We start from the raw sequence: 23,146 nt of genomic DNA on the forward strand, positions 1-23,146 counted from the left end.
TAAATCAACTGTGGGTGTGGCTGCTCGGTCGCTCAGTTGTGTCTGACTCTTTGTGACCCCACGGACTGCAGCCCGCCAGGCTCCTCTGTGGGATTATCCCTCTTTATGGGATTATCCAGGCAAGAATACTGGAGTGGGTTGCCATCTCCTTCTCCAGGGCATCTTCCTGACCTAAGGATCAAGCCTACAGCTCCTGCATTGGGAGGCAGATTCTTTACCACTGAGTCACCTGGGAAGCCTACTACAATATAAAATACAAATTAAATTAAATAAAATTAATTAAAATTAAAAAAAATTAAAGAAGCACACGAAGATAAGATGATTAATGAGAACAGTATGACTGAAATCCACCAAGGACAGAGAATTAAGGCCAAGAGTGGTTCTGAGTCATCGACTGGCGCATCTTAGTTTTGTTCCTCCCTTTCTTCCCTCTCCTACTTTCCTCTCTCTCTCCCCTCAGTCCACGTCTATAGGAGTGCCAAGAATTCTCATGATTCACGCTCGCAATGGCTGAAGCATTTGCTGACATTTACTCTGGAAAACAGGACACACTTGAAATAAGCATCGGCCCTTAAGCTGAGTGTCAGCAGGGATGAATTATAATGAGGCATCATGTCAAATGTGAACCAAAATAATAAGAAAAAGGAAATCTCATATTTCTGGCTCTCCTTTTTATCTCCTTACTTTAATTTTCACGGACTCTAAGTTCAATGAGAATTTTTCGGGGGCAGGGGCTAAATGTTTTTTTCTATAGTCTTAAGATCATTTTAAAGATCAGCCTGGAGAAGGAAATGGCAATCCACTCCAGTACTATTGCCTGGAAAATCCCATGGACAGAGGAGCCTGGTAGGCTACAGTCTATGGGGTCACAAAGAGTCAGACACGACTGAGCGACTTCACTTCACTTTGGTATAAATAAGTAGTGACACCTAATAGGTGGTTAATCACGAATCAGATAACATGTATTTTGAAAAAATTAAGAAATTAATTACTAAATAAAAACATAATTTTACATTTAAAAATAAAAATGAGTGCTAAATGACATTGGATAAGGGCTTAGAGTTTGACAGCGTGTTTCAAGATAGTTTCAATCTCCTTTAAATACAGTTCAAGATGATGCCACAGGATTACTAAACAGTACTACATTATGGTGCCAGTATTAAATTATGGCATAGGATTCTACTTGGGACAGTAAAGTAACAAGGAAAACACAAAGCAAAAGTGTGTTGGTAATTTTAAACAAGGGCAATTTGATAATAATGGAGCTGGGGTAGCTCCTACAGGCACTGAAGAATATTAGCTCATAAGAATTAGTTGAGAGCATCTTGAAAAATGCTTCCTCTTTAATCTTCCAACCTAGAACATTCCCGAGAAACTCAGTTCGAGTCATGGTAAGTCGGTGAGAGGGTTTAGGTCGCTCAGTCAACTCTTTAGAAGTAGGCTTATTATTCTATGTGGCAATCCCACTGCAGGCCATTCTTTTATTTCTAATTCTGAAATTCCAAGAAATTATCAGAATACACCCCAAGAGCTCAACCACAGTTTATCAATAAGATGGTGACCCACATGACTCAAATGTCAGAAAAAAACTTCAGAAAGCATCTGAAATAACCAGAGTCTGTGTCACTTCTTTCTATGTTCATTTAGTGTAAACTTTCTCATTCTTGGATTTCGTTTTAAATGGTTAGGATAATAAAACCGTTTTAGTAAGAAATTAAGAATTTATATTTCTATCTAGATCTTGATAAATGTACTTAGAGATACTTTTTTACAATTTAAAAAACTCAAGGCTAGAACCAAAAGAACTCTCACGGACTACACTTTTCTAGATATTCTAAAATCCTGTATAAGTATATAGATGGTGTTTGAGGCAAATACTGAAAGGAAAGCTGAGTTTTCAAAGACCCTCATTAATTAAGAAGAAAATATTTACTTCCATAGTGTAAGTCTCCTAGGACACACAAGCTATCTGTCAAAGTCTCTATTCATTTTGCTTTACAAAATGAAGGCTTTCACCCAAGTTGACCCTTGAAGACTCTCCATACCTTGGCTTCTGTGGGATTCATACTGGAAGACTTGCTGGCTGACGCAGAGGAAGTAGTTACCTAGAAAGAAAAGAAACAGGAAGTTTGAGCCTAGTTAACCTACACCCTGCTTTGTCCTCCACCTCCTTTTAACCACAGCAGTGTAGTAGTGTTAGTCACTCAATCGTGGCTGACTCTTTGCAACCTCATGAACTGTAGCCTGCCGGGTTTCTCTGTCAATGGAATTCTCCAGGCAAGAATACTGGAGTAAGTTGCCATTCCCTTCTCTAGGGGATCTTCCCGACCCAGGGATGGAAGCTGGGTCTTTTGCATTGCAGGCAGATTCTTTACCATATGAGTCATGGTGGAAGTCCCTTTTAACCATACTTACTTTTAACTCTTTACCTTGGTTTTATCTCACCTAGAGATCTTCACGACCAAGATAATCACGATGGTGTGATCACTCACCTAGAGCCAGACATCCTGGAATGTGAAGTCAAGTGGGCCTTAGAAAGCATCACTACGAACAAAGCTAGTGGAGGTGATGGAATTCCAGTTTAGCTATTCCAAATCCTGAAAGATGATGCTGCGAAAGTGCTGCACTCAATATGCCAGCAAATCTGGAAAACTCAGCAGTGGCCACAGGACTGGAAAAGGTCAGTTTTCATTCCAATCCCAAAGAAAGGCAATGCCAAAGAATGCTCAAACTACCGCACAATTGCACTCATCTTACACACTAGTAAAGTAATGCTCAAAATTCTCCAAGCCAGGTTTCAGCAATACGTGAATTGTGAACTTCCAGATGTTCAAGCTGGTTTTAGAAAAGGCAGAGGAACCAGAGACCAAATTGCCAACATCTGCTGGATCACTGAAAAAGCAAGAGTTCCAGAAAAACACCTATTTCTACTTTATTGACTATGTCAAAGCCTTTGACTGTGTGGATCACAATAAACTGTGTTAAATTCTGAAAGAGATGGGAATACCAGACCACCTGACCTGCTTCTTGAGAAACCTATATGCAGGTTAGGAAGCAACAGTTAGAACTGGACATGGAGCAATAGACAAGCTCCAAATAGAAAAGGAGTACATCAAGGCTGTATATTGTCACCCTGTTTTTTTAACTTATATACAGAGTACATCATGAGAAACACTGGGCTGGAAGAAGCACAAGCTGGAATCAAGATTGCCGGGAGAAATATCAATAACTTCAGATATGCAGATGACACCACCCTTATGGCAGAAAGTGAAGAGGAACCAAAAAGCCTCATGATGAAAGTGAAAGAGGAGAGTGAAAAAGTTGGCTTAAAACTCAACATTCAGAAAATGAAGATCATGGCATCTGGTCCTACCACTTCATGTGAAATAGATGGGGAAACAGTGGAAACAGTATCAGATTTTATTTTTTGGGTTCCAAAATCACTGCAGATGGTGATTGCAGCCATGAAATTAAAAGATGCTTACTCCTTGGAAGGAAAGTTATGACCAACCTAGATAGCATATTGAAAAGCAGAGACATTACTTTGCCAACAATGTCTGTCTAGTCAAGGCTATGGTTTTTCCTGTGGTCATGTATGGATGTGAGAGTTGGACTGTGAAGAAAGCTGAGCACCGAAGAATTGATGCTTTTGAACTGTGGTGTTGGAGAAGACTCTTGAGAGTCCCTTGGACTGCAAGGAGATCCAACCAGTCCATTCTGAAGGAGATCAGCCCTGGGATTTCTTTGGAAGGAATGATGCTAAAGCTGAAACTCCAGTACTTTGGCCACCTCATGCGAAAAGTTGACTCATTGGAAAAGACTCTGATGCTGGGAGGGATTGGGGGCAAGAGGAGAAGGGGACTACAGAGGATGAGATGGCTGGATGGCATCCCTGACTCGATGGACATGAGTTTGAGTGAACTCTGGGAGTTGGTGATGGACAGGGAGGCCTGGCGTGCTGTGATTCATGGGGTCGCAAAGAGTTGGACACGACTGAGCAACTGAACTGAACTGAGAGTAACACTCCCATGAAAGTTCAGTACATGGTGTTGTCCAGTGGGTAAAACCTTTGTAATCACTCCAAATGGGTTCAAATTTTGGGTGTGCTACATAGTAAATAATCTTGGGCAAGCTACTTAAACACTCTGATCTTTAGTTTCTGCTTGATTTTTCTTCCATAGGAAATAAAGACCTTCTAAGTCTATTGCTGCCTGGTAATTAAGTGCTCAATAACCTCAGATATGCAGATGACACCACCCTTATGGCAGAAAGCAAAGAGGAACCAAAGAGCCTCTTGATGAAAGTGAAAGTGGAGAATGGCTTAGAACTCAACATTCAAAAAACTAAGAGCAAGGCATCCAGTTCCATCACTTCATGGCATACAGATGGGGAAACAATGGAAACAGTGACAATTTTCTTGGTCTCCAAAATCACTATGGATGGTGACTGCAGGCATGAAATTAAAAGACACTTGCTCCTTGAAAGAAAAGCTGACAAACCTAGACAGCGTATTAAAGAGCAGAGACACTACTTTGCCAACAAAGGTCCATCTAGTCAAAGCTATGGTTTTTCCAGTGGTCATGTATGGATATGAGAGTTGTACTATAAAGAAAGCTGAGCACCAAAGAATTGATGCTTTTGAACTGTGGTGTTGGAGAAGACTCTTGAGAGTCCCTTGGACTGCAAGGAGATCCAACCAGTCCATCCTAAAGGAAATCAGTCCTGAATATTCATTGGAAGGACTGATGCTGAAAATGAAGCTCCAATACTTTGGCCACCTGACTCGAAGAGCCAACTCATTGGAAAAGACCCTGATGCTGGGAAAGATGCGGGAGAAGGGGACGACAGAGGATGAGATGGTTGCATGGCATTATTGACTCAATGGACATGAGTTTAAGTAAGCTCCAGGAGTTGGTGATGGACAGGGAGGCCTGGCATGCTGCCGTCCATGGGGTCGCAAAGAGTCAGATAAACTGAGCGACTGAACAACAACAACAAAATATCATTCTAATTTTTGTTTGTATTATTTTCAGAAGGAACATCGACTTGGAAACTTAGAGAATTTTGTTCAAATGTCAGCTTTCCCCATTACTAGCTCTGTGACTTTGGGTCTTAACTTTTCCAAATATATAAAATGGAGCCTATAATACCTATTTTGCAGGGCTGCATGTATTTGAGATAATGTGGGTAAAACGCCTGCACATTCTAGGCGCTCATAAAATTGCCAGGGCATTATTTCTAAGGTATTATACCAGACAGAAGAGTAGGCACAGCTCTGGGAAATAGACTCAAGTAGATCAGAACTCGGAGAAGGCAATGGCATCCCACTCCAGTACTCTTGCCTGGAAAATCCCATGGGCGAAGGAGCCTGGAAGGCTGCAGTCCATGGGGTCTCTAAGAGTCGGACATGACTGAGTGACATCACTTTCACTTTTCACTTCCATGCATTGGAGAAGGAAATGGCAACCTACTCCAGTGTTCTTGCCTGGAGAATCCCAGGGATGGGGGAGCCTGGTGGGCTGCTGTCTATGGGGTCGCACAGAGTCGGACACAACTGAAGCAACTTAGCAGATCAGAACTGGAGGGCAAAACAGACTCCTCCCTGGAGGGCAAAAGGCGATAAACAGTAACCGAAATATTCAAGAAACCCCTTCCCTAGTGGTGTGGTATCAGTCCCTGCAATCTAATCACCCAAGCAGGACAACGTACATGGTACTGAGAACTATGTACTCTAGTACTTAACTTGTATTACACTGGCTAATATTAAACACTATCTTTGAGAATTCTAACTCAGGCTCATCTAAACCTCCTTAACATATGAGTCCACTGGGTTTTAGAGTTCAGGGGTTCCATCTGGCACAGCTGCCTTCTTAAATAACTGGCTGTCTTTCTACCAACCAGTTCTCTACCAACAGCAACTGGAGCTCCGGGCCTGAGGGCTGGCCTGGAGCCACGTCCAAGGCTGAGTCCCCAGGCAGGATGCACCCATGCTACTGGTCCCCAGCTCCCCTAGCTCGGACACACCACTCTCAAGGTGACTGCATGAACCCACTGTAACCCATGGCCCATGAACATGATCACTTCTCCTACTGACCTCACTTAATGTTGAACAGAGTGGTGCTTACAGTTAAATTGCCACAATTGACAGATCAAAGCCCAAAGCTTTATTATACTGATTTTTCAAACACAGTTATATAAACTTAATTATTCCTGAGCACCCTTAGGCACCAATTGGGCACTCCGACTCCAAAGCACACACAGACACACACACACATATACATATACCTGGCCACTGTGGCAGGCACGCACGGTCTCTCTTACCTTCCCTTCAGGATAAAGAACTGGAGGATGTACCAAAGTAGATTTTCCCCCATCAAACTAGCAAATAAATATGTGAATATTTAGTTTTCCATGAGAATTTTTTTTTAATATGTTGGAATTAACATATCTTTTTGGCTCCCCCCGTGGGTCAGTGGTAAAGAATCCACCTGCCAATTCAGGAGATGAGGATTTGATCCCTGGGCCAGGAAGAGCCCCTGGAAAAGGAAATGGCAACCCACTCTAGTATTCTTTCCTGGAGAATCCCATGGCCAGAGGGACCTGGTGGGCTACAGTCCACGGGTTTGCAAAGAGTCGGACACGACTGAGGAACTAACAGTTTCACTTTCACTATCTATATATTAATGACTGTCCTTCCACAGGTGCAATTGGTTGTGCAAATTTATATTCAAACTCAAGCTCCACTTAGCTATATCCCACTCCTTCGATGATTTCCCTCAGCCATCTAAAACCACCCAAGACCAAACACTCCACACAAAAGTGCTTTTTAAGCTGCAGATCTTCGGGTGAAGTCACTTATTCTAAACATCCAAATTTATTAAAACATTCTTGCAATTCCATAGCCTTGGGTTTTCTAGTCTGCCTTACTGCTTTATTAAGCAATAGCTGGAAGGGATCCTTAAATCCAAGAAAGGAGAAGACCTTCAAAGGCTCACCAAGAACAGTAAAATCTCTGTGGAATGCCTATAAATAAGCATGGAGCAGACTGTAATGGGAACTGAACCGCAGCCTTGGCTGCACCTGTTTTCAGCATAGATTCCTCCCTTAAAGTTTTATCCCACCCCTAGGGCATTAAATATTTTGAAACTAAAAGAGGAAAACCAATTCATGGGGGCTGGAAATGAAAATAACCAGCCCTGTTAAGGGCTGGTTCAACTCTGGCTATTTGTAAGACAGGAAACGTTTACTATCTGTTACCTCTACTGAGGGATTATATATACTTTCAATTTAAATATTCTATGTGGTTTGAATTTCTGATCATAGGTGTGGATAACTTAAAATTCAAAATTTTGAAGCGTTAATCCATAATTCTTTGAAGAACCTTAGAAAAAAACTTTTAACGTGGAGGTTTTAAACAGATGAGGAAAATGGTATCTCATAAAGATGAAGTAACCTGTCGAAGTTTTCCACAGTTCACTGGCTGCATAAACATTTATCCAGAACATAGTTTGTGATAAGTACATGTTAAACGATGGGAAACTGTCAGACATGTCCCTGACCTTGTGAAAGTTACAGCCTGGTCAGAGATGATACTAATAGAACAATGACTTTAATCCCATTTCTGGGTATGCATCTGGATTAAATTATAATTCAAAATGAAACATGAGCCCCTGTGTTCACAGCAGCACTGTTTACAACAGGCAGACAGGGAAACAACATATACACTCCACATCTTCTCCATCCATTCTTTTGTCGATGCACATTTAGGTTGTTTCAATGTATATGTACATATACATGTATAGAGAGAATGGAATATCACTTGGCCATGAAAAAGAATAAAATAGTGACATTTACGGCAACATGGATGAACCCAGAGACTACCATGCTAAGTGAAGTAAGTCAGCAAGAGAAAGACAAACACTGTATGATACCACTTACATGTGGAATCTAAAATGTGGCACAAATGAATGCCTCTATGAAACGGAAACAGACTCACATAGAGAACACTCTTGTGGTCACCCAGGAGGAGAGGGATGGGATCATCTGATGCAAACTATTATATATAGAATGGATCAACAACAAGGTCCTTCCCTGGTGGCCCAGACGGTGAAGAATCTGCCTGCGATGCAGGAGACCCAGGTTAGATCCCTGGATTGGGAAGATCCCCTGGAGAAGGAAATGGCAACTCACTCCAATATTCTTGCCTGGAGAATTCCACAGAGTGGCCTTACAGGCTACAGTACTTGGGTTTGCAAAGAGTCAGACACAACAGAGCGACTAACACTTTACTGTATAGCACAGGTAACTATATTCAACATCTTGTTATAAACCATAATGAAAAAGAATATGTATTGTTGGTGCTGTTCAGCTGCTCTTTCGTGTCTGATTCTTTGTGACCCCAAGAACTACAGCAAGCCAGGCTTCCCTATCCTTCACTATCTCCCAGAGCTTGCTCAAACCCATGTACATTGAGTCAGTGATGCCATCCAACCATCTCATCCTCTGCCATCTCCTTCTCCTCCTGCCCTCCATCTTTCCCAGCATCAGGGTCTTTTCCAATGAGTCAGCTCTTTGAATCAGGTGGCCAAAGGATTGGAACTTCAGTTTCAACATCAGTCCTTCCAATGAATATTCAGGATTGATTTCCTTTAGGATTGACTGGTTGGATTTCCTGGCAGTCCAAGGGACTCTCAAGAGTCTTCTCCAACATCACAGTTCAAAAGCATTGATTCTTCGGCACTCAGCTTTCTTTCTGGTCCAACTCTTACATCCATACACGACTACTGGAAAAACCAAAGCTTTGACTATATGGACCTTTGTCGGCAAAGTGATGTCTCTGCAAGGAGATCCAACCAGCCCATTCTAAAGGAGATCAGTCCTGGGTGTTCTTTGGAAGGAATGATGCTAAAGCTGAAACTCCAGTACTTTGGCCACCTCATGTGAAGAGTTGACTCATTGGAAAAGACTCTGATGCTGGGAGGGATTGGGGGCAGGAGGAGAAGGGGACGACAGAGGATGAGATGGCTGGATGGCATCACTGACTTGATGGACCTGAGTTTGGGTGAACTCCGGGAGTTGGTGATGGACAGGAAGGCCTGGCATGCTGCAATTCATGGGGTCGCAAAGAGCTGGACACGACTGAGTGACTGAACTGAACTAGGTTTGTCGTATGTATACATATGTATAACTGAATAAACTTGCTGTACAGCAGAAATTAACACATTGTAAATCAACTATACTTCAATAAAATAAATTAAAAAAAGAATAATCACTTTAGTAACTACTTGTGGTAAGTGCTATAAAGGAAAATCACAGGGTCCAATGAGAACACAGACTAAGGCAACCAGATCTAGCTGAGGAGACAGTTAGGACAGGTGAGGCTGAGGATGTAACAATTGACATGCAGACTGAAGGATAAGCGGGCATCGCCCAGAGGTGGGAGGGCCCCTCTGAGCTGTCTGATTTCTAAACTAGTGCCTCTGCTGCAGGATCTACCACCTAGTGGCTCCTGACATCAGGGGACATCCAGATTTAAAGCCATGCTAGTGCTCAAATACCAAAATCTCTCTATGGGAGCAGGACTGTATATCAGACTAAAGTGCAGCCATAACCGTGCTCTCCCTCCTAAATGACCCAGGCAAATCTCTTGACATACATACAGAGTTTATTATGTATAATCTTAAATTAATGTATAAATCAGAGTAACAGCAGAGAAAAAGTAATTATTTTCCAACTACCCACTCAACAACTGTTTAAAAAGCAACGAGCCTGGGGCCGAGGATACACAATAAATAAGTCTCCATCACAGCTTTGAAAAAGTTCATAATAAACAGACAATAAGCAGTCTGTGCAATAGACATCAAGCAGATTTAGTTACAGCTTAAATGCTCTCACAGGTATGGAGAAAATCCTATGGGACTGGACAAATGTTTTAGTTCTATGTCAGCTGCAGGCGCACCTGAAATAATCTTACTGGGTTATCAAATACCATTAAAATGAGCAATTATTGATAAAAAAAAAGTGCAGCCTTAAAAAAATTAATGTTTACTCCTGCACTTACCCAGGTTGGCTTCTTATGTTCTGGCATTATTCAACAAAACCTCTTTAGATTTGTTCACCTGCTACAGTAAGAATTTTGGAAGTTTACTGCTGGAAATGATGAGAGATATGAAGGGGAGATGGTATGCTTTTCAGATCCTTCAGAAATAGAAACTGATTTTCTTGTTCACATATATTTGGCAAAGGTCTCCCCGCCTACAGCCGTTTAGCTCTCTCACCCATTTTGGCCACATGAGGCTTCCCACGTGTCACTCTGAAGCCTCCCTCTAAAGTAGATGCAGGGGCCATGACGTCTGTAAACCACTGTATCACACAGAAAGCCTTTCTCTTGCCTTTAGAGACCCCCAGTCTCCAATCCCAACCATCTCCCAGCACAGAACATCTCCTCCAGGCAGCCAGCCCCTCCCTTTCTCAGAGCACACCTCACTCATCTCTCCCTTTACATTTTTTTTTTTTTCCACAAAAGTGCAACTGGTTGGGATGCTTCTCTTCCTCAAATATCCAAATCCTAAATGCCTTTCTTTCAAGTACATCTCACTAGCATCAGCCCTGACATTGCAAACCACTGCAATCCAAAGTGGGCATCCATACATCTTCTTTAATCCCCACTTGCTTTCTCAAAGTACCTTACTGCTGCTGTTGTTGAGTAGCTAAGTTGTGTCTGAATCTTTGTGACCCCATGGACTGTAGCATGTCAGGCTTCCCTGTCTTTCATTATCTCCTGGAGCTTGCTCAAACTCATGTCCACTGAGTCAGTGATGCCATCCAACCATCTTATCCTCTATCATCCCCTTCCCCTCCTGCCCTCAATCTTTCCCAGCATCAGGGTCTTTTCCAATGAATCGACTGTTTGCACCAACTGGCCAAAGTATTGGAGCTTCAGTATCAGTCTTTCCAATGACTATTTAGGATTGATTTCTTTTGGAATTGACTGGTTTGATCTCCCTGCAGTCCAAGGGACTCTCAAGAGTCCTCTCCAGCACCACAATTCGAGAGCTCAGCACCAATTCTTTGATGCTCAGCCTTCTCTCTGGTCCAACTCGCACATTCGTACATGACTTCTTGAAAAACCATAGCTTTGACTATGTGGACTTTTGTTGGCAAAATCATTCGTCATAGTTTTTCTCCCAAGGAGCATCTTCTAATTTCATGGCTGCAGTCACCATCCACAATGATTTTGGAGCCCAAGAATAGAATCTGTCACTGTTTCCACTTTTTCCCCTTCTATTTGCCATGAAGTGATGGGACCAGATGCCATGATCTTAGTTTTTTGAATGTTCAGGTTCAAGCCAACTTTTTCACTCTCCTCTTTCATCTTTATCAAGAGGCTCTTTAGTTCCTCTTTACTTTCTACCATAAGGGTGGTATCATCTGCATATCTGAGGTTGATACCCATGGCAGATTCATTTTGATATATGGCAACACCAATACAATATTGTAAAGTTAAATAAAATAAAATTAAAACAAACAAACAAACAAAAAAGATACTTCTGGCAATCTTGATTCCAGCTTGCGATTCATTCAGCCTGGCATTTCACATAATGTACTCTGCATATGTTAAATGAGAAGGGCGACAATCTACATACAGCCTTGACATATTGTTTTTCCAATTTTGAACCAGTCAGTTGTTCCATGTCCAGTTCTAATTGTTGCTTCTTGACCCACTTAGAGGTTTTTCAGGAGAGAGGAAAGGAGGTCTGGTACTCCCATCTCTTCCACAGTTTTCCACAGTTTCCCACAGTTTGTTGTGATCTACACAGTCAAAGCCTTTAGCATAGTCATTGAACTAGAGTAGATAATTTTCTGGAACCCCCTTCCTTCTCCATGATCCAATAAATGCTGGTTCCTCTGCCTTTTCTAAACTCAGCTTGTACATTTGGAGTTTCTCTGTTCACATTCTGCTGAAGCCTAACTTGAATGATTTTGAGCATTACCTTACTAGTGTGCGAAATGAGCCCAATTACAGTAGTTTGAACATTGTTTGGCATTGCCTTTCCTTGAGATTGAAATGAAAACTGACCTTTCCCAATCCTGTGGCCACTGCTGGGTTTTCCAAATTTGCTAACATATCGAGTGCAACACTTTAACAGCATCATCTTTTTGGATTTTAAATAGCTCAGCTGGAATCCCATCAGCTCCACTAGCTTTGTTTGTACATAGTTCCTTATATAGACAGATAATGACATAATTGCATCTCAAGGTGTCTCCTCCACCACCTTGGGGTCCGTTTAAAAGATCAGCGCTGGGTATATTCGTCTACTGACCCTACTCTTACTCAAGGCAGGTCTCTGTCAAAGGCTTTCCCTAGATTCTGTAGGGTGCCTCGTGAGGCTGCAGGAGAAGAGAAGCAAGACGGGGGATCAAGCCCACCATCCTGCGATGCTAGGTGTGAGTGGCCTCATGGGTCCCAGCTGAGAGAGCAAGGGCTTCTTCAGAAGGGGCGGTGTCCTAGATGGCTGACTCACCCACTCCTCTGCCATGAAGTGCGGCTGATGAAAATGTCAATCCCTTGGCCCTCTACTTCTCCATCTCCCATGGCACAGTCTTTTCACTTGGGTGGGCTCCTATCACCTTCTTTCCAGACACTGTCAGAGGGTTCACGGGGATCCTCAGTCTCTCCCCTCCACTCTCTCCGCCTCCCCGTGATCGCCCTCCCTGCCCCCAGCTCAGTTCAGAGAGTACACCCAGAGGATGCCAGCAGATGAGTCAAAGGCCGCGCCTCACCCTAGACCTGGCTTCCTCTCCCCACCCCTCGCTGGCAGCATGTCCAGTCACCCTTCCCACCCCAGCTGCCTTTGTTTGGGGAGGTGATGAAGATCGCTGGCCCAAGTCCACGCCAGCCTTCCCCACCTGACAGTCCATCCGCAGTTTCACTCTGAATCACTGACCATCCTCTTCCCCCAGGGTTACTGTGACCTGGAGAGCTACAGGGCCAATGCCCAGCCCTCCAACCTGTTTCCATCTGGAAGCCTCTTCCACTTGGCTCCATTCTGCTCTGCATTCTTTAGTATGTAGTCACCAACCCTCTGCCTCCTCTCTCATATTCCTGCGTCCTTGGAGATGTAGGAATCCCCATGACTTTATCGTTTCCTCTGTGAACAGTTCTTGACATTTTAACAGCAGCCTTGCTTTATTACCAAACATTATTTTTACCTTAAAGGGAGGAAATCGAGAGAGAGGCAGGTTCAAATGCCTGCTCCAGCACTTAATTATTCTCCCAGAAGCCGTCACCCTAATCTGCAAAAGGAAAGTAATACTACCTGCCTCTGGAGTCGCCCAATGATATAATGGGGGAAACTCGCCTCTTCTGAATCAGCTGGAGTCGGCACAGGGCTGCCTCCAGTGCTCAGCACCATCCCATCCTTCTGCTTTGGTTTTCTGCTCACACTCCTGGTCTCATCAGGCAGCTCCCACACCTGGATTATATCGAGTCCTTTCTATAGCTTTCATGCCTTGTTCTCTCCCACCCCCAACCCCACCCCAACCTCCAGCTCCCAGTCTTTCTATTACTGCCTGATTTATCTGAAATAAATGCATACCAGCTTCCCACTCTGATGAAACACTACACTCTTGGGGGTTTCCCACCATCCTAGATGAGGTCCAATATCTTCCACCTGGACTTTAGAGTCTTCGTATTCAACCTCATCTGTTGATTCCATTGCACCTCTTGCTATGTCCCATACCATATCTCCCCATCACTCTCCCCCACCCCAGGATGCTGTCCTTCCTGTTTTAGGAGAACTTCATCAGACAGCATCACTCACTGGCTAAGAGAGCGAGAGCGGACTCTGGACTCAAGACCGGTAGAATTTCAGCCAACACTGAATTCATGTGCAAGTTCAAGCAGGTTCCTTAACCTCTCTGTGCCTCAGTGTCCTCATCTGTAAAATGAGAAGAGTAACAATTCTTCCCTTCCAGCATTGTTTTAAGACTTAGCTAATGTACACGAACCCATTATAACAATGCATGCTGCTGCTGCTGCTAAGTCGCTTCAGTTGTGTCCATAGACGGCAAGTCATGTCCATAGTCGTGTCTGTGCAACCCCATAGACGGCAGCCCACTAGGCTCCTCTGTCCCTGAGATTTTCCAGGCAAGAGTACTGGAGTGGGTTGCCATTGCCTTCTCCGAATAACAATGCATGGGAAGTGGCAAATGCTGGACAAAGGCTAGTCAGTGTTAGCATCAACACCACGCTCCCATCTACCATTGAGCCTTGCATCTTGCCATCCCCATGGCAAGGAAGCCTTTCTCTGCTCAGATTCCTCCTACCCTTGAAGACTTAGCTCAAAATGCAACACCTGTATCTGCTTCAGCTCATCCTATCTTCTCAACTCCCTTATATGTTTGTACTTCTTACTTGAATACTTAATCCTATATGCTGTTGAGGGTTACTGAGTCTCTTCTATGTCTCAGTCATGTCTTATCAACAAAGCTGTAAACTTACCAAGAGACAGATCACTTCCACTCCCCAGGGTGCCTATCACAGTTTTTAGTAGCAGAGAGGAGCTCAAAATCCACTGTTGATTTCAATCTTTGTTTCCATTTGCTAATTATCAGTTTCATTTAAACAAAGAATGAAGTATGGTTCTAATACCTTGCTTTTTCAAAAAAAGAAAACTAAAATCAAGAAAATAATTAATAAATCAGAAGAAAGGTTCAATCTGATTGCTTCTTATGGCCAGGAGTCCATGAGCAAGTCAATTAAACCCGAAGAGCATCTAGTTTCCCACATGGGAATACCATGTGCCCCACAGGGTTACGGTGAGAGAGTCTGATACCAAATACTAGGGCAATGTGAGCAAAGCGCAAAACAAATATTAAAAAAAAGAAAACTAAGAAGTTCTGACAAATCAGTAACTAGGTCTGCTAGACGCACAAGAGAGAAATGTATAAGTTGTTTCTGAACCATAATGAGATTCTTATTTTAATGACTCATCTCAAAAAAAGTTAAAGAAAAAATCATAGATTTTCTTTCAAAACTTCTTTTTTTACAGTTTCTGTCAGAGACCCAAACCTGAACTCCGTGAGGCCAGGGACCATGCCTGTCTCAGCAGCTGCACATACCCAATGTCGTACACAGTGACAGTGAAGTCGCTCAGTCGTGTCGAACTCTTTGCGACCCCATGGACTGTAGCCTACCAGGCTCCTCCATCCATGGGATTTTCCAGGCAACAGTACTGGAGTGGGGTGCCATTGCCTTCTCCAGGGGATCTTCCCAACCCAGGGATCAAACCAGGGTCTCCCGCACTGCAGGCAGACGCTTTACCCTCTGAGCCACCAGGGAATGTCACATACAATAGGTACTTAGTAAGTATTTGTTAAATAAATTAATGTATGAATTTGTACATGAATAAACATGAGTATTACGTGATGGCTCAAATCAACATTATATTAGTTTTATTCAATCACCAGAAATTTTGTTTAAAGCACAGGTCAGAAAACAAGTTAGGAAAACAAACATCTAGTCTTCTATACCCTTACTGGCATTACCCGGTGGTTGTAAAACTTCAAAAAAGTACTCAGAGGCACACAACAAAACCCTTAGCTGCTTCCTGTGAGACACCCGGAACAAACAATAGATGGCCCATGAGGGGCTTTCTAAAGAAAGCACTGCTGTTCTTCACAGACACCGCTCACGGACCCAGTGAGAACAGGTTTATGGGGATGGACTATTCACTTTAGGAAATGAATATTCAGATGTTTAACTGTCTATTGTTCGCCCTGCAATCACACCATGACATACCATCCTGTCTCACAATGCTTTTAATTATTTACCATAATAATGATGCTTCTCAAGAGAACCACAGTTCAGTTACCTAAAAAAGTATGATATTTAATCCTGACAAAAAATATGATTCCCATGAAATGGGTCATTTATGAATGAAGCTGAGCCATCTCTTTCAGGGAGAACATGGCTTGGTGCCAGCAGACCTAGTTAGGCACCAACTTCCACCTCCGCACATGTGCAATATGAGACCAGGTCAACTGTGAGAGGATCCTAAGTACAGCACCAAGTTATAAGAGATCAGAAGAGAGAGACTGTATTTCTGAGATGCAGCTTTGAAGATGGCTAGGGAAAACTTCACAGAGGAGATGGGAACAATTTACTTAGCATTCATGGCAGTTGGGATCGGGAGGTAGGTAAGGACTATAGAACCTTCCGTGAGCCAGAATCTATGGCACGTGCTTTAGGCATCTGATTTCAGTGTATCTTTATAAAATCCTAGGACCCAATCATTATTACCTGCATTTTACAAAGGAGAATACTGAGGCTCAGAGAAGTTAGGTAACTTACCTAAGATCTCACAGTTGAGAAGCTGTAGAGCTCGGATCTGAATACAGACACTGACAATAAGGTCCACAAGCTTTACGCTATAACAAGTTGACTCCCCTACTTTCAAAAAGTAAAACGAAATATTTGTTTTACAAAACAAAGAGATGGAGCCAGGGACAGGGTAGTCATTCCAGATGAGCAAAACAGCTTGAGCAAGACTCAGAGGCGGGGAAGTACCAGAGATCATCAGTCCGGAGTCTGACCGGCTGGATAAAGTAGAACATGGCCAAATGAGGCGACCTGAACACTGCCTGGAGGAAACAGAAAGTGGTTCTATCCAGGCTGAGGATGCTATACACTCATGAAATACATTAAAAGGGACTGCACAGCCTTAAGATAAAAATAGAAAGCCTGAGCTCTACTTGCTCTGGGAAGTGGAGAGCACATGCATCTTTGGCCTCTGATGCAACCCTGTGGGCAGACCTCAAAATAAACATCCACACGTTGCCTGGCAACTGGGACAGTAGCCACAGCTGATCTGTGATCGAAATCCAAGCCCGAGAGACCTTAGAACATTTGGCCACACCCTGTGAGTGCCTGATTATGAGCTGTGACACAGGAGCACCCCAAACGCTTAGGGAAAAAGCCACAAAAGGTGGAAGTTATGTACCCTAAGACAATTGCTTCATTTTCATTGCTTTGTGAGCCCCGCTTTTCCAGTGTTCCCCTTCCCTCCCCCACCGGGGCTGATTATTTTGTAGGCAAGGAAGAGAGCAAGCCACGCGGCCTGGATTCGTCATCAAAGAGGAGAAATGCAGCTTTTTTTTCAAGTTGTGTTCATGCCTTTGGGAGCCTGGTTACTTTACTTGATGCATGAATAATTCCAACTCTGTCTGACTTTGGCTGCCCCAAACAAGCCAGAGAAGTTAGACCTGGAAAAGACAGCCTGCTTTCCTCCTGTGGTCCCTCCCCTAGAAAAGGTTTGCTTGGCTAGGACATTCTTAAGCTTGTGAGTCATGCAATTTAAGCACATTAGAAGTGACATAATGAACAATGAGGAAGACAGCCCATGATAAGTTCTTTGAACTTAAGTCTTAACCTCTCTAGAACACAGTTTCCTCATCTGTAAACTGTCAGGCTTGAGAACTCTGGAGTTCTGCAACTCTAATATGATATGCTATAAATATGTAAAGCTTATTAAATAATGTAACCAGTGATAGATGTTCAAAGGGGAAACATAGGAGTTTAGCTTCTGGAGTCCCATAGACCTGGGGAATCACACTATCTGTGTAACTTCAGGCAAGTTGCTTAAAGTTTTGTGTCTGACTCTTTGTGACTGTAGTCTGCCAGGGTCCTCTCTCCATGGGATTCTCCACTCCAGGGAGTGGGTTGCCAGTCCCTTCTCCAGAGGATCTTCCCCACCCAGGGATCGAACCCAGGTCTCCTGTGTTGCAGGCAGATTCTTCACCATCTTAGCCACAGGGAAGTACTAAGCTTTCCAAGATTGCGCTTTTTTTATTTGTTAAATGGTATAAAGGTGACGTCTACCTCATAAGATGGTAGTGAGCGATTAATGAGGGTGTGTTCATAAGGCCTGGCACATCAGAAGTTAGTAAACAAAAGTACTTTGTATCATTTTACAAACATCAATTGCCTGGGCTTCCCTCCTAGCTCAGTTCATAAAGAATCCGCCTGTAGTTCGGGAGACCTGGGTTCGATCCCTGGGTTGGGAAGATCCCCTGGAGAAGGGAAAGGCTCTCCATTCCAGTATTCTGGCCTGGAGATTCAGGCCATGGGGTCACAAAGAGTCAGACATGACTGAGTGACATTCACTTTCAAAAGTTCTCCCCAGTCTCAGAATGGTGAAGCACTTCAGAGGTGACCACTGCTTTGAGAAGTCTCATATTGTTTATCCTACAGAGAAAGGGCAATATTATTTTACATGACAAAATTTTGTTTGGGTTGAAATGCATCACTTATTTATCCTAAAAGATTATGAACTCATCTGAAGCATATATGGCTACTGGTGATATGATTATTGTACAAGAATAAAAAATTCTGAGCTCTGGTGAACAGTTGCCTGAAAGCCTTTCAGCTTGGTTTTCATAGTGCTTTCAAATTCATTCCTTAGGCACAAACCTAACAAACTTTTTATGGACTTTTATGAACTTTTTATGGACTGCTGTGTAATAAAACCAACGGCCCATCTCAATCTCCACAGGGATGATAGGCTCAAAGTGCCTCTTACCGAAACTGAGAAGGTACCTATAAGGAAACACAGAGATGGAGCCAGTTGCACGGTGCCTGAGAGATGAGTCTGTCACATGGCCATTCTTGTAGCTGGCTTCTCCATGAAGCATGTTCTTAAGAAGAAGACTTAACTGACAGGAATTAGTACAAAGTTCCCTTCTCCAAGCTGATTTCCAAATAATGAAAATGAAAATGCAGGGTGAAATAAAGCATTGTTCTAGAAAGCACGTAAGAAAAACAAATTCACGAATGTACACTAACAGCAAGCTTCATCTTTGAAAATATTAAAGAGGTAAGTTATTTACTCAGGAGAGCAGCTGTGGAGCCTGACCACTTGAGTTTGAATTCCAGCTCTGCTACCAGCTGTATGACCTTGCGCAAATTCCCTAACTGCTTTGTGCCTCAGTTTCCTCATGTGTACAGTGGGAATTATCAATACCTTCCACATTTCATCCCACTTTCCCCTAAAATTAAAAACAAAATTCGATAGAATAGGAGAATTGATTTTTAAATAGGTTTCATTTTAAATATGTAAAAAATTTGTAAAAATATGAACAGTGCTGCTTATCCTTAAGTTTAACAAAAGTTCTGCATTCCGACACCAGAAGGATGTTTTTCACTATGAATTTTACCTGTTTTTTTCCCTTAAATTTCCCTATATTCGGATGTGCAATTTATTCCTTCTTTACTGCCCATTAAGACACCTGAAGAAACTCTGTCAACAAAACTCTTCTTTGCTAATTCCAATCAGTGTACAATATACTCTTTCACAGAAGCAGGAAATTTAATCAATCAGAATTTCCACAGCATTAAGATGTTGAGCATAATATTGAGGCCATAATATCAGTTTCTAGTGGTTTTCTGAATTTAGATACAAATTCCTCTCTCAGTTATTTAAACTGCCTGAATATAAACTACTGAGTCTAGGATTTTAGAAGACTGGTCTACTGAAAAAGGCATTGGAATCAAATAGAACCTTGCTATCTATGTGACCCAGGGTAAATTATTTAATCTAAGCCTTAGTCTTCTCATTTTAAAACCTGTCCTAATACCCATTTACCTAGTTGCAAAATATGCAACTCTTAAGAGGATTAAATGAAATCCATAAATCACTTAGCACAGTAGTTGTTTAACAAATTAATAAACAGTTGGGTTTTCTTCTTTTCATTTATTTTCCATTTATCTAGATCCTGGATAGTTTCTCCAAACTACATACATACTGCTGGACCTAACCCCTCTCCCACAGCATTCCAGAATTATCTACAGATTATCAGAATGTCCTTTGTAATCGTTTGTTTCCTATTGGTTGTCTCTCCACTTTGAAAGTAACCCAGTCTTCAGTTCATTGGTCAGTAGAAGAATGTGGAGAAGGTATACACACAGAGAAAAGTTACGGTTTATCACTGGCTCAACTGGAAATCAACTGGGGTATTTTGCCAAGATTTTAATTGCAAATATGCAGATCAATGTTCATCACATTCAGTCTTTGGAAACTCAAGTAGAGGTGTAAGAATATGATTGTCAGAGGACTATAGAGAATGAGACAGTTCTAATTTGCCAGGCTAGGAATCCTACCACAAGAACACTATTTGAGAATAATTCAGCACCCATTACTGTAATAATTGAAAAAAATTCTTGAAACCAAGGAAGAACTCAAACTCAACAGCCAAAAGAGGGGAGCCTTTCCCTTACGATCTCTAAATATTCAACAAGGGGGTACACTGTTTATGGCTAAAATTTCTAACAATAATTAGCTAATGAACCAATTGAGTTAAAACTCAAGTTACAGTAGGACATCACATAGAAGATAATATAATTTTATAATATTGCTAGGGAAAAATGATCACTAATTTTAATCAGTGAAACTACGTGAAATATGCAGGAATCCATACATATTTAATTATTTTATACTAAAATTATACATAATGATCGCTGGCAATGAATGTTATATCCAGCTATTGGGCACTGTGCCAGGTCAAGCATTAACACCCTTGCTGTTTGTCTGACTGCTGAGACATGTCTGACTCTTTGTGACCCCATGGACTGTAGCCCACCAGGCTCCACTGTCCTTTGGATTTCCCGGGCAAGAATACTGGAGTGGGTTGCCATTTCCTTCCCCAGGGGATCTTCCTGACCTAGGGACTGAATCCGTGTCTCCTGCACTGGCAGGCGGATTCTCTACCATGGGCTAATAATTAATAGAGCCCTGTGGAGGGCAGGCAAAGAGCGGCTGAGAAGCACGATCACAGGCTAAGAAAACAGGCAGCACTGCTCAGTTTTCCAGTTTCCCTTTGGACAGGACCTCTGCATAGGAGGTGTGAGTGAAGTCACAGAGCTGCCTGGTACTCAAAGTGCTCCCCAGCATGCTCACCAGCTTGTTGAGGGACAGGCATGCTAACTCAGAGATTTTCTTCACATGGTTCATCAAGGAGTGACAGTTTTTGCCTTTTATCTCTGGCATTTTTAATGAGACGTTCTGGGCACCAGGGTTATACTTCTCTGCTTCAGGGAGGGTCTCAGAATTGGTGGTCACAGACGATTAACACCTAGTTCAGTGGTTTTGGGGCTTCCCTGGTGGCTCAGGTGGTAAAGAATCTGCCTGCAATGCAGGAGACCTGAGTTCGATCCTTGGGTCAGAAGATACTCTGGAGAACAGAATGGCTACTCACTCCAGGATTCTTGTCTGGAGAAGTTCATGGACAGAGGAGCCTGATGGGCTCCAGGGAGTCCATGGGGTTGCAAAACGTCAGACACGACTGAGAGAATTCACTTTTCAGCGCTCTTTGGCCCAGAAGCAGAACCACTGATGGGCACTGTGTGGGGAGGGGCAGGGCAGGAATGGACACTTAGAAACTTACAAAGGAGTTTGTCCAAAAGCCTAAGGCAGGAGGAAGACAGAGGAAGGGTTACAGCCTAAAACGCTGTAAGCACCCCAGGGGATTCTGAAACTCTTTGACATTGAGAATGACTGCTTTAGGTAGTTTTAAAGGAGATGGCTTTATAGGGGGTTGGTGGAATGGCCTGTATTTTCTATTAAAACCATCTATCGTTATCCATGGGCACTTTTCTTCCGGTAACAAACTTAAGTCTCTTCCTGCTTTCATTTGGTCAAGAGAAAGGTACCAGAATTCATTAGATAATGGGTCAGATTCACAAAATTACTTTTCAAAAGTACTTTCCAGCTGGTTTTGAAATGAAGATTTGTGGTGCTGACATGGCGAGTCTGAGTTACTAAACAGCATAGATGCTCCCTAAAAAAACAGTCCTGCAATACTCCAAGAATATCTGTCTTCTCCAGTCTCATGACCACAAACTCTGAGGACAATTGATAATTGGGATTATGCCTGTAGTGTACATCTTTCTTACACTAGAAAAATGTAGAATATAGGCTTCGCCAAGCTCAATAGCACTGTCATCTTATAGGCAGATATTCTGGCCCACTAGAGGAACTCTTAATGCTACACATATCCACACATCTAGTATACAGGATTTATTTAAGAAAAAAGTAAATTTTTTTTCTGAAAACATTTCAGAAACATAATATTTGTCTATCTCTGTAGATCAGGATTCTAACACTCAAATGAAAATATACTTCGGGGGATGTGAATGAGTGTATCAGGCCAGAATGAAGAGGGGGTAGGAGGCTTCACGACAAAATAGAATGTGCAATTATTATCTAAAGGCTTTCAAAAATTTTAAAACCATTGCGCAGGCTTAATAAAATTAATCTGAATTCTGATTCAAGAGCCCCTTTCTGTTCTAGACACATAAATATAAAATTTAACATTGAAACATTAATTAAAGAGATAAATCAAGAGATGGCAAGTATAAAAGAGAAGTTGAGAATTCTGGAAGATAAAAATTCTGGCCACAAGTTTCAGTTCCCCACTATAGACCAAGCCCTCTGAACCTCATGCATCTTTGTAAACAAAATATTATGAAAAGAAGCATGTCCAAAAGCATATATCCCAGGACTCTGATAATGACAAGTCATGGTAATGGCATTATATTAGACAATTTTATTTGCTTTGTTAGATATAAACAGAATTTTCCTATCCCACGATAAGAAGGAAACAGAAAAGACTTATACGGCTGAAAACCATACAAATAATTTCCCCTCTGCTACTCTGGCCACCCTTCATTAGTACAGCTAATGAAGAAACAATATGCAGGAGACTGAGTCTCTGGTTTCTCTGTAGGAGCAACTTTCTGCCCCAGCAACTCTATTCTGGACAACTCTGGAGGGATCAAGATCTCATCGAGGTATTTATACTAAGGAGCTCAATCCATGACAGAGTCCAAAGAGTATGCCTGTTTACTCGCCCAGGTGCATTCTTATACCAGCTTTGAGTGACAGAGGAGTGGTTCAGGCCCTTTCTTAGGCTCCAACAGAGGGCCACGAACATCAATCAGGTCAGTTCAGGGAGGCCACTCAGGATGGCTCAGAAGTCTCAGCTCCTGTCAGTAGAAGAGCCACAACTCTCAGCAAGATTGCACTGCACCGCTGCTCACAGACCGACTCTGGTGAGCCAACTCCCTTCTTAAAGCAGCGCTCATTCCACT

General features: G+C 42.5%; 1 protein-coding gene across 15 annotated transcripts in view; it reads right to left on the reverse strand.

Moving 5' to 3' along the window:
* CAST (calpastatin) overlaps positions 1-23,146 on the reverse strand; it is a 149,634-nt gene that overhangs the window by 72,005 nt on the left and 54,483 nt on the right. For 12 of the 15 annotated variants that reach the window (XM_027545552.1, XM_027545551.1, XM_027545554.1 and 9 more), the window contains one exon: positions 2,046-2,105. In XM_027545552.1, the coding sequence (XP_027401353.1) occupies positions 2,046-2,105 (60 nt within the window). Of the gene's footprint in view, positions 1-2,045; positions 2,106-12,275; positions 12,281-16,354; positions 16,373-23,146 lie in introns of those variants that run through there. The other 3 variants (XM_027545563.1, XM_027545561.1, XM_027545564.1) reach the window with 2 other exon arrangements.

This window comes from Bos indicus x Bos taurus, chromosome 7 (assembly GCF_003369695.1).
Source record: "Bos indicus x Bos taurus breed Angus x Brahman F1 hybrid chromosome 7, Bos_hybrid_MaternalHap_v2.0, whole genome shotgun sequence".
Classification (NCBI taxonomy): Eukaryota; Metazoa; Chordata; class Mammalia; order Artiodactyla; family Bovidae; genus Bos; species Bos indicus x Bos taurus.